Raw genomic sequence first — 12,231 nt, 5'->3', positions numbered from 1 at the left:
ATTCACTGGTGTCAGTGTGGTTTGCAGTGACCTTTGCAAGGCTTACACATCTAGCGTTCCCTGTCCCTGCACCAGCCAGAGGGTCCCCAATCGGGATGGTAAAGAGAGGCAAAGGGCAGGACCGGGTGACTGTCACTGGAGCGCAAACAGCATGGCCGTGCTCCCGCTAGAGAACTAGTTAACCTGAACAGGTAATTCTCTTGACATTTGTCCACACCTACGCATTCCCAGGATGGATATTTGTTTCTTAGCCCTCCAGGTTCTACCAGGGGAGGAGAGAGTGCCAGCTGATGTCTCCTGACTGCTCCAATCTTACGGAAGAGGGGGCTGAACTGCAGACAAGCTTAAAGTCTGACTCACGGATGGAGAGCCGGGGGCGGGCGCTGGTGTGAGGTCAAACCACCTTCTTTCCAGGCTTTGAGGGCGCTGGGGCTCAGGTGATGGGTGTCTCACTCAGCCCTGTCCCCTGCATGGCCCCAGCCATATGCCACGCACCAACGGGCACACAAAATGTTTGTAAAAGAAGGCAGCAGACATGCACCAGGCCCTCCCGGCTGTGGGAAATCACCTGGGCTCTGTCACCGCCCGGCTACCCAAATCCAAACTCAAGGGCTTTCTCCAGACCCAGCTAGCCTCCTTCTATCCCGCCTGTGCCCATGGCGCTCGGTTCTGGATTCCCCAAGTTCTAACGCATGTGGGGGTCTCACCTCCACCCTGACCTTCCCGCCCACTTCTCCCTAGCTTCTGCAGGCTTTTCTCTTCCTGCTTTCCAGTCACGTCCCTTCCCAGCACCGCCACCCAGCCAAGGCTGCCTCAGCCTTTGCCACATCCTGCCAGCACTTCCTGTCACCGCCTGGCATGGAGGTGGGTATACATCCTGTGGTCCTTGCCTTCGGGCCCCTCTTCTGGTCGATCTTGCCCGCTGCCCTGAGACGGTCATGCTAAAGCCTGCCTTCCTCCGCTCACGTCCACTCCCCAAACTTCCACTGGTCTGCACCGGTACTGTGAGGCCGAGATCCCGAGTCCTGGGTCTAGGTCCCTCCAGGACCGGTCAGCAGTGACAGTGACTCTCCCAGCCGATCATCCCATTCAGATCATCAAAGGCACGCACCTGACGGAAACATGCAAGGAAAATCAAACCCGCCTCATTTGCAGATACCTTCACTCAGCTGTGCATATAATTACCTCCTAACTAAAGAGGGAGACGCAGAATCCGAAGCAGGCTCCGGGCTCCGAGCTGTCTCGGATTTGCTGGAGCGCAAACAGCATGTCTCCGAGGAGCTGTCTCTCAGGAGCTGTCTCCGAGGCGGGGCTCGAACCCATGAACTGCGAGCCCGTGACCCGAGCCGCCCAGGCGCCCCCTGAGCCCAACTTCTGTGCCCAGATTAAGAGGCAACAAGTATTTTCTTCCCTTCCTCCTGCGCCTCGCCTACAGTGTTCAAGGTACTCATCACGGGACTGATGAGTCAACAGACTTTACTACCACTTTCTGAAGACAGCCATCCGATCACGTAAACGTTTTCAGAAGTTCACGCACCTCCAGGGAGAAGCTGCCAAGTATGTGGCAGAAAGCACTGTGTTTCCTGGGTCGGTTGTGCGTGAGGCTCCCGGGGCACCCGGTGTATCGGGGAGCAAGCTAGGAACGGGGGAGATCGCTCTTGCCGGGGTTTGTTCCAGGCTGGACCCTCCTGCAGTTCACATAACCGAGCACGGGCAGACCGGCTTTCACTCTGGATGGGTCACTGGGCTCCTGCTGTGTGCTGAGTCCTATCAACTCATGGGGGGGGGGGTGTGTGGCTCCTGGACAGTGGGGTGCAGGGGGCTTCAGGTCAGAGGCGTGACTGGTGCTCGGCCCTGCCTCCCATCAGCTGTGCAGACCGAGTGCTCAACGCGACCAACTCCGAGCCTCGGTTTCCTCACCCGCCAAGTGGGAATAATCGTATCTATTCTGTCTGGTTCACGTGAAGATTCAGGCGCTTGGTGGGCCGTAGCTTTTTTTCTCGGTGGAAAGACATCGGCAGATAAAGAGAGACGCGTATCTCATCAACAAAAAGATTCAGGGCTTCTGGGATCAGCCGTGGCCCACTGACAGGTGCCAACGCGGAAAACCAACGCTTTGTGGGACCTGCCATGACCAGGACAGATGTCCTCAGGGAAACTGCTCTTGGCACCTTGGAATTTTGAGTCTATGCAGGCTTTCGTCCCAAATACTCCTGTTGGGTGCTCCCGTCTGTCTGGGAAAGACCCTGACCGTGTTTCAGGCGAACTGCCAGGTGGTGGGACAATTCTGGTTGCTTCTATTGGGACCTGACTGCGATGGGCTGAAGTCCACTTTGCTTTACTTCAAATTGCGGCTGTCAGACCTGCCTTCCGGAGCAGATGGCACACAGAGCTGACCACCGGAGGAAAAGCCAGCTTCCGACCCTCTCTCCCTGCACACGGCACAGCCGGGGACCTCTCCTACTGTGGTTGATGTTTTCTGAATACACTTGTAATGCCGCACAGTGAGCTAAGTAGGAGAGAAGAAAAGCTGACTCACAGATCTGTAGTTTAGAAAGGGGAAAACAGGAAGCAAAGACTTTCTTTCCGAAGGGTCCAAGGGAGAATATGGCAGGTTCAGGCACCATGATTCTCTTGATGGGATGCTCCGTCAGAGTCGCTGCTTTGGTGACCCCGCAGCCTCCCGTCACCCACCCTCTCGGACACAGTTCATCACAACCTGGGGATGAAACACTCACCAGACTCAAGGACAGTTGAGGGATAGTTATGTCCTCCTTGCTTTTTCTTTTTTTTTTTTTAATGAAAAAGTAACTTTTTTTTGGTAAAAAATAAGATTTGTTTCTTCTTTTTTAAATGTTTATGTATTTTGAGAGAGAGAGAGCAAGCACACAAGGGAGGTGCAGAGAGGGGGAGAGAGACAGAGAGACAGAGAGAGAGAGAGAGAGAGAGAGAGAGAGAGAATCTCAAGCAGGCTCCACACTGTCAGCACAAAGCCCGACACAGGGCTCGAACTTACACCCCTGAGATCATGACCTGAGCTGAAATCAAGAGTCGGACGCTCAACCGACTGAACCCCCCGGGCGCCCCAAGATTTGCCTGTCCTGAAGACAGCGGGTATACACAAGGGTCAAGATGAAATTTTCTGAAATTCACCTCCAAGCCCTATAACAAATCTAGAGAAATCATGAAGGGGAGAAAGTGGGGAGGTGGTGATAAGAACACAGTGCGAGAGTGTGACCCAGGCTTACAAAGGGAGAAGGAAAGGGTCACCTTGGGGCCTGGAAGAAGGGCTGAGGGAGGTAGGAGGAGGTGCACCAATACTGACATGCCAGGAGGGTCCCGCCACGAGCTGGGGGATGAGCGAGTGTGGGGCCCCGGGCAGAAGTGATGACGCGAATGTCCTTTCCCCTCCCGAATCTCACAGGGAGGGATGTTTGTATCACACAGGCCAAAACAGGAAGGGAGGGACATTCTACAAAGCAGCCGTGCCAATGGGCGGTGGTGGCCACCCAGGTGTCTCCCTGGCCAGTGGATGCGTCCAGGTCCGGGCAAGGACAGGGACACCGGGTGTCCATCAGCCGTCCAGGCATGCGCTCCAGCGGACCTGGCCGCACATGTGTTCACATGTGGTTTTCCCGCTGACATGGTCTTACTGAACCCTCGCTGCCAGGCGGGAGGAGAGCACGCACCGAAATGAGGTTTTGCAGAGTAAAGCAAATAAGCGCCACTGATTGTCCCCAAGGGTGGTCGCTGCGGGGGCCTTGAATGCAGCAGGGAGACGGCAGGGGACGTTGCTGCCTGCTGAGAAAGGGGGAAGGGCTGAGGAGGACAGAATCAGCACTGTCGCCTTCCTCCAGGAGCGGACACAGCCCCCCGCCAGGCTCGGCAAACACTCTTGGCCATTCCCTCCCTTCCCCGTGGCTGGCACCGTGTCAAGCCCCAAAGATTCCAGGAGCCCGGGCTCTGCTTCAAGGAGGCCACAGATAAAGTAATCTTCCCCGGGACACCCAGAGGGTGGGTCCCCTGCTGGCCCTCCCTTCCAGAAGCTCTGAGGGGTCCCTGCCAGAATTCCAAGCAACAGGTGACTCAGCAAAGGCACAGGAGGGTCGGGAAGAGCGGCTCGGGGGCTGGTGAGCCCCGGGGTGTGGGAGCAGGCTGGCTGTCGTCAGATGGGGGCTGGTCCCTACGGGCAGTGCTCGCGGGTTCCTCCTCGGGGGCGCCCGGCGGGCCAGCGTGCTGCAGGGGCAGCGAGGGATCTCATTCCTGCCTTTCCCCCTTCTTCCTGTCCTCCGCCCCCAAACACACTTCTCAGGCAGTGAGCCTGGGGCCGGGGGGGTTGTGGGCAGGAAGTGCGAGACACCTTCGCCACCTGCAGAGGAAGACGGGGGTCGAGGGTGGCCAGGGCTGAGGTGTGCAGGTGGGGCGGACGCATCTGGCCCGCGTGCCGGAGTGCACGTGTGTGTGTGCGCACGCGCCAATGGCACAAGGGTCACTCTTCTTGCACACACACTTACAAAGGCAGCTCGGAGACCCGAAGCTAGAGCGCCGTCACCCACGGTGACTTTTACGGTCAGAGACGGCAACACAGGCCGGGGGGGCAGCAGTCCCCGCGGCCCGCGTTACTCAGGGGCATGTCCGGTGTGCCGGCCCAGCGAGCAGGCTGCGGACAGAGCCCCTGCCGTGTTTGGGACCCACGAAGCTCCTGCTCCTTCCGTTTCTGGGCCAGCAAGCAAAGCACTCCCCTGGGGACCCGGGGGGGTGGCGGTCCGGACCTCTCATCTGGATGGGAAACTCACACAGAAGCGGTGGGAAGGCACAAGGCAAGTGATGTGGCTACTTTAAGCCTTTTGTAAGTAGCGTTAACTTACTGCGAAGATTGAGAGATACTTTGCAGGCTAGGATTATTTTTTTATTATTTAAAAATTTTTTTTAATGTTTATTTTTGAGAGAGAGAGAGAGAGAGAGAGGCAAAGCACGATCAAGGGAGAGGCAGAGAGAGGGAGACACAGAATCAGAAGCAGGCTCCAGGCTGCGAGCTGTTAGCACAGAGCCCGACGCAGGGCTTGAACTCACGAACCACAAGGCCATGACCTGAGTGGAAGTCGGCCGCTTAACTGACTAAGCCACTCAGTTGCCCTGAGGAGCGCCCTACTGTCTTTTTTTTTTTTAATTTGTTTTTAACGCTTATTTATTATTGAAAGACAGAGGGTCAGAGCGTGAGCAGGGGAGGGACAGAGGGAGAGGGAGACACAGAATCCGAAGCAGGATCCAGGCTCCGAGCTGTCAGCACAGAGCCCAACGTGGGGCTTGAACTCACGAACTGTGAGATTGTGGCCTGAGCTCAAGTCTGATGCTTCATTGACAGAGCCCCCCAAGCGCCCCTCCTAAGGGATTCTTGAAAGCTTCCCCTTCCCTGCCCCCTTCTCCTTGATCTCTCTCTCTCCCTATTTCCTAACTTTTAGCACTAGGCTCCGTGACCACTAAGCATATGGTGCTTTATCAGTGCTCACAAGGACGTCTGGGGATATTATCATCAGTGCTGGTCCCAGGGCTCGGGCTCTGACCACCCGGAGGAGAAGCGGAGGTAGGTTTGGGAAGGACCTGCTTGCACCCTCCTTCCCCCACCCCTGCCCCCAGAGGCGCCGGGGGCTTGAGAGACCATCACTGCCTCACCAAGTCTCAGTCCCCTCCCATCTGCCACCGGACTCAAAGGTCCCGTCCCGTCCCCACACACCGGGAGGGCAGAAGGCAGTGAGCCACAGAGCAGAGATGCCGGAGGCCCCACGGTGTCCCTCTGGGATTCGCTCATTACTCAGTTCATTACTCATTACTCCTGCTTCCCGGCACCTCGGCCAAAACTGCACAGGTCTTGGGAAGAACCTTCGAAGATCAGGCTGTCTTCCTGGTAGATGTCAGCTGCTTCTCAGGATTCGAGTGTCTCAGAAAGTCCTGGGCTTCACTTAAGCGAGTTTCTTTGAACCGAGAGGGGTTCCTCCCTTCCCCTCCACTCTGTCGTTTTATGATTCAACACTGTTTACCCAGAAGCACATGGAAAGGACCAGCGCAGGCCATGCTGGCTCCCACGCCACATCCAAGCGACTACACAAGCAAGGTCCACGTCGAGGCTGCTCGGCCCCCGCGGCTGACCCCACGCCCTCGTGAGCGGCTACCCCGTGCCCGCCGCCATGTGGCACGCTCTGCATACGACAGTTCTTCCGATCTTGAAGCAGCCCCGTGTGGCAACTGTGACCTTAGTTTACAAAGGAGGGAAATCGGGCCCCAGAGGCCACCTGCTGGGACGGGGCAGAGCAGAGACTCGAACCCACACACTTCACCCCAGAGCTCGTCTTTGTCACTCCAAGGCTGCCCTGTGTGCCCACCTGCTTTGGGAGTCAAACACATCACAGCGACCGAGATCAGAATGCCTGGGTGGGGCGAACCCTCCTGGATAGCAGTTCAGGAGCTTATGACAGGAGGCCGCTGGATGGAGCCACCCTGCACGGCCCCGGAGGGCAGAACCACCCCGCACGGCCCTGGAGGACGGAGCCACCCTGCACAGCCTCGAAGGGCAGAACCATCTTGCACGGCCCTGGAGGACGGAGCCACCCTGCACGGCCCTGGAGGACGGAGCCACCCTGCACAGCCCTGGAGGATGGAGCCACCCTGCATGGCCTCGAAGGACAGAGCCACCCTGCATGGCCCTGGAGGACAGAGCCACCCTGCACGGCCTCGAAGGACAGAGCCACCCTGCACGGCCTTGAAGGACAGAGCCACCCTGCATGGCCCTGGAGGACAGAGCCACCCTGCATGGCCTCGAAGGACGGAGCCACCCTGCATGGCCCTGGAGGACGGAGCAACCCTGCATGGCCTCGAAGGACAGAGCCACCCTGCATGGCCCTGGAGGACAGAGCCACCCTGCACGGCCTCGAAGGACAGAGGCACCCTGCACGGCCCTGGAGGACAGAGCCACCCTGCACGGCCTCGAAGGACAGAGCCACCCTGCACGGCCTTGAAGGACAGAGCCACCCTGCATGGCCCTGGAGGACAGAGCCACCCTGCATGGCCTCGAAGGACGGAGCCACCCTGCATGGCCCTGGAGGACGGAGCCACCCTGCATGGCCCCGAAGGACAGAGCCACCCTGCACAGCCTCGAAGGGCAGAACCATCCTGCACGGCCCTGGAGGACGGAGCCACCCTGCACAGCCTCGAAGGGCAGAACCATCCTGCACGGCCCTGGAGGACAGAGCCACCCTGCATGGCCTCGAAGGACAGAGGCACCCTGCACGGCCCTGGAGGACAGAGCCACCCTGCACGACCCTGGAGGACGGAGCCACCCTACACGGCCCTGGAGGATGGACACATCCCGTATGGCCCTGGAGGACAGAGCCACCCTGCACGGCCTCAAAGGACAGAGCCACCCTGCATGGCCTCAAAGGACAGAGCCACCCTGCACAGCCTCGAAGGGCAGAGCCACCCTGCACGGCCCTGGAGGACGGAGCCACCCTGCATGGCCCTGGAGGACAGAGCCACCCTGCACAGCCTCGAAGGACAGAGCCACCCTGCATGGCCCTGGAGGACGGAGCCCCCCTGCATGGCCTCGAAGGACGGAGCCACCCTGCACGGCCCTGGAGGACGGAGCCACCCTGCATGGCCTCGAAGGACAGAGCCACCCTGCATGGCCCTGGAGGACGGAGCCACCCTGCATGGCCTCGAAGGACAGAGCCACCCTGCACGGCCCTGGAGGACGGAGCCACCCTGCACGCCCTCAGAGGACCGGTGTATGTTCCAGGCACTGCACGCATTGGGTGCAAAGCCCCAAGTGGGTCACAAGAGCCATCTCCGGGGGAAGACACAGTCTCTGGCTGCAGGAATGTGAGGGTGAGCAGAGAAAGGCCCACGCGAAACCCCAGCCCTGCCCCCAGGGAGTAGAGCGTGAGAGGAAGTCCTCGTTCTCAGGGAGATGGTTGTGTCCACCGTGGGGACAGCGTGGTGGGAGAGGGGACACAGGTCTGGCTTCCAGGAAGGGCAGCAATGCAGGGATGGCGGTGTGTGTGTGACGGGTGGTCCTCCCCACTGCCCAGACCGTGGGGCTGCAGAGGGGGACGATGGGGCAGCCGAGATGAAGTCGGGGGTCCCTTGGGGGAACGGGGTCAAGGTCAGGATGGAGGTGGCCAGGGGCAGGGGGACTCTGGGCAGAGGACACTGTCCCCACACCCCACAGACAGAGGGACACTGGGGGCCGTGGGGTGGCCTGGAGGGAAGAGGCTCCCGAAGCAGAAACACGCACTTGCAGGCTCGCGGCCTCAGGCCCCAGCTGGAATCCGGCCACGGATGGGAAACTCCAGGCTTCCGAGGAAAACCATCCCAGCGATCGCCGGCCCTCGGGTTTCCAGAAGCCCCAACTTCTGCATTCTGTCCGGCCCTCTGTCCACACCAGCTCCCCTCCTCCCCCCTCTGCCCCCGTCCAGATGCCTCCAGGAGGCAGGGCCTGAGAGCGCGATTGTGACACGGAGGCATGTGTCATATTGTAACTGGATTTCCACATCCTCCTGGCTGAATTGTAAGTGCCTAGAAGAGGAACAAGGGCGAATAATGAAATATAGGGATGCAGGAAAAGAGGAAGCCACCGCGAGACACCAGGCCAACCGAAATGCGGACACTTACGGAGAAGTGACAGAAAGGGAAGCAGGAGTCAGGAATTGCATTCGGTGGCTGGGCCAGGCGCACACACACGTATGCACAGATGCACACTCACAGGCACAGACTCTCACACTCACACGCCCAGGTGCACAGAGGCAGACTCTCACACGGACACACACTCACAGACACATCCACACACACGTTATACACAGACTCACACACACTTATACACACACACACACATATACACAGACGTGGACACTCAGATACATACAGACTCACACACATATACACAGACACACACATGAACACTCAAATACACACAGACTCACACACTTATACACACTCACACACACTTACACACATATGCACACTCATAAATACAGACTCACACACTTATACACACTCACACACATATACACAGACACACACATGCACACTCATAAATACACACAGACTCACACACACTTATACACACACATATACACAGACACACACATGCACACTCATAAATACACACAGACTCACACACACTTATACACACACACACATATACCCAGACACACACATGCACACTCATAAATACACACAGACTCACACACACACATATATACACAGATACACACACACTTATACACAGACACAGACTCACACACACATATACACACACATACACACACACATACAGACATGCACACTCCCAGATACACATCGACTCACACACACACACGTACGCAGACACACTCACAGACACACACACGCTCCCAGATACATGCTCTCACACACATACGCACACAGTTACAGACTCTCAAACACACTTACACATGCACATGCACACACTCATACAGAGACTCACACACAGATGCATACACACGGACATATATACTTACACAAAGACACAAACACAGACACAGACTTTCACACACAGACGCACTCACATACATTCACACAAACGCATATTCTCACACACACACACACACGCGCACATGCATATATACACACTCTACACACACACTCACAGACACACAAACATATACACACCCACCCACATATGCACAGATAATGCTCTCACCTGGACATGTATACACTCACTATATATACACACATACATATACACCCCCATACACACAGTCTTACACGCACACATTCTCACATACACAGACTCACACACGCTTACACATACACACTCACACACAGGCACACATATTCTCACACAGACACACATACAGACCTCTACACATACACACACACACTCACACATACATACCCACGTACTTCTATACAGCTTCACTCAGATACACACACATATGGATACGCACCCTCACAGAGACATGTACATACACTCACACTTACATACACACTTTCACACAGACACACATACTCTCGCATACACAGTCACACACAGTCTCCTATATGCATACAGTCACGCTCACGCATATGTGCACACACACATACCATCTCGCGTACACACAGAGTCACATGCTCGCACGCACACTCACACACGCTCACGAGCCTTTCCTCATCAAAGCAGACTTCTGCAAGGCAAGGCTGTCCTCACCCGGGCCCCAGAACGAGGGACCAGTCCGGGCTGCGGCCCAGCTGTGTGAGGAGGTCCCATCCCCGCATCCCCCGCATGTCTGCCCTCAGTGGTGTGAGGTCCAGAAAATCCCTGGTAATTCTAGGGGGCCATGCTGTTACTTCTCTCTGCCACTTAAAAGGCTGGAGTAAAACAGGGTGAAATTTCCTTGCGGCGTAATCGACACTGTAATCTTGGAGCTCAGACCAAAACGATGGAAAAACGAACAGAAAACGTTAACGACATTCAGGCAGATCCCCTTTGGGACTAAAAATACCCTTTCAAGAAACGAGAACAGACAGAGAGGAAAAAGCACGAAACTTAGGGAAGAAGGAGAAAGAAGTTGTGAATTAACCGGTTTGTGGTATTTTCTGCGTGTGGAGATAACCAGCAGGACTCTGGGTCAAAGGCATTCCCGCTGGAGGGGCGAGGAGGTCGCCGAGAAAAATCCTTATCTACCGTTTTCACAGGCGTGTGATGCAAGGGCGAGGGCCCCGCCGAGGGGGCCTCACCTCCGAGGCCTCTGGATTCACATGGGAAGCTCCCTCCAGGCACAGGTTTTAAAACGAATGCCCCCCTCTTCCCTGTTCCCTGGCGTCCAAGAGAAATAGTGGCTACTACCCCCAGGAATTATTACTGTTCTTGCAGAAAAACTGCTGCTTATCTCTTGAGACGTTACACGTGAATAGAACCTTCCCGGGATCGTTTCTTTCCATTCATTCTTTGCAAGCGAGCACAGAACCGTTGCTATGAATTACAAACCAGAAAAGGCTCCGCACACGGCCCGTGGGCAGAGCTCGGACGTGCGGGCAGCTCAGGACGGCCCTGCGCATCCTCCCTCCCGTCCTGCTGTCAGGCCTCCCCGGGCCCTGGCCGCTGCTTATGTTCTTCAACCCTTCGTCACCGCCTGCTGATGGCCTGGACCCTCTAGATGCTTCCCCCTCCCTCACCTCCTAGAAGTGAGCTTCTGTCTGACCGCAGGGAGAGCGCCAGGGCTCAGCTGTTTCCCCGAGCAGAGGGCGGCTGGTCAAATTTCCACCGACAGAGCCGACTGCCAGGGCTGTGACCCACCCTCCAGGCTTCCTGGGTGAATGTTCTAGACGACACTCTACTCCTCACCCATGGTTCCTACCCCAACGTGACGCTGTGGACCCTGCAGTGTTGGCGCCCAGGCATGCCACGTAAAACCAAGCCCCTGACGTTTTCCTCCACACGTAAACCTGAGTCTTACCGAGCACCTGTGATGCTGTTGCTCGTGACACCCACCGAGGATGGGACGTCCGCCCCGTGGCCACGGGCCTGCCACCAGGGGCACTGATGGCTGCCGTGTGAGACCCTGCCCTGTATCAGCAAAATGGAGGTGGCCAGTGCTAGCCAGCACGGGGAGCTACCAGCCTGTGATTCCAAAATGTCCCAGTTCTTTTTTTCCCTTCAGCTTTGGCAGCTTGGTTTCTCAACTCTGAACCCTGTTTCTTTCTTTTCTTTCTTTCTTCCTCCCTTCCTTCCTTTCCTTCCCTTATCCCTTTCTTTCTTCCCTTCCTTCCTCTTTCTTTCATTTTCTTTCTGGGGAGGGAGGGAGGGGGAGGGAGGGAGGAGGGAGGGAGAAAAGAAAGGGGACAGGGGAAGGGAGGAGAGGGAGGGCAGGGAGGGACCGGAGGGAAGAGAGGAAGAACGGGAGGGAGAGGACGGCATGCAAGCGAGAGGACGAAAAGGGGGGGTAGGGGAGGGGGGGAAGAGGAGGGAGGAAGGAAAGGAAGGAAAGGGGAAAGGGAGGGAGGGGAGGGGAGGGAGGGGAGGGGAGGGAGGGAGGGGGAGGGAGGAGGGCGGGAGGAAAAGGAGGACGAGGAAGAAGGGGAGGGAGAGGGAGGAGGGGGTAGGAGGAAGGAAGGAGGAGAAAGGGGTAGGGAGGGGGAAGAGGGGGGAGGAGGAAGGGGAAAGGGAAAGGGAGGGAGGAGGGAGGGAGGGAGGGAGGGAGGGAAGGGAGGGGAGGGAGGGAGAAAGGAAGGAGAGAGGCA

General features: G+C 57.2%; 2 protein-coding genes across 16 annotated transcripts in view; both read right to left on the bottom strand.

Annotated features, from left to right (window-relative positions):
- Window positions 1–12,231, bottom strand: part of IKZF1 (IKAROS family zinc finger 1) — a 101,494-nt gene that overhangs the window by 40,462 nt on the left and 48,801 nt on the right. The window lies entirely within an intron of this gene.
- Window positions 5,280–8,911, bottom strand: LOC115508697. The gene is made up of 2 exons (XM_030307663.1): window positions 7,755–8,911; window positions 5,280–7,390 (listed from the first exon to the last, which is right to left on the bottom strand). The coding sequence occupies exons 1-2, from the start codon at window positions 7,800–7,802 to the stop codon at window positions 6,353–6,355; spliced, it is 1,086 nt and encodes a 361-aa protein (XP_030163523.1). The 5' UTR covers window positions 7,803–8,911; the 3' UTR covers window positions 5,280–6,352.

The sequence above is a fragment of the Lynx canadensis genome, chromosome A2 (genome assembly GCF_007474595.2).
Source record: "Lynx canadensis isolate LIC74 chromosome A2, mLynCan4.pri.v2, whole genome shotgun sequence".
Classification (NCBI taxonomy): domain Eukaryota; kingdom Metazoa; phylum Chordata; class Mammalia; order Carnivora; family Felidae; genus Lynx; species Lynx canadensis.
This window is presented reverse-complemented; position numbering and strand designations above follow the sequence as displayed.

Bases quoted from the DNA above. Each gene is read 5' to 3' on its own strand.
- LOC115508697 (XM_030307663.1), bottom strand. From the start codon at position 7,802: ATGCGTGCAGTGCCTGGAACATACACCGGTCCTCTGAGGGCGTGCAGG. The intron at 7,391-7,754 runs GTGGCTCCGTCC...AGGCCGTGCAGG, and splicing joins GTCCTCTGAGGGCGTGCAGG to GTGGCTCTGTCCTCCAGGGC.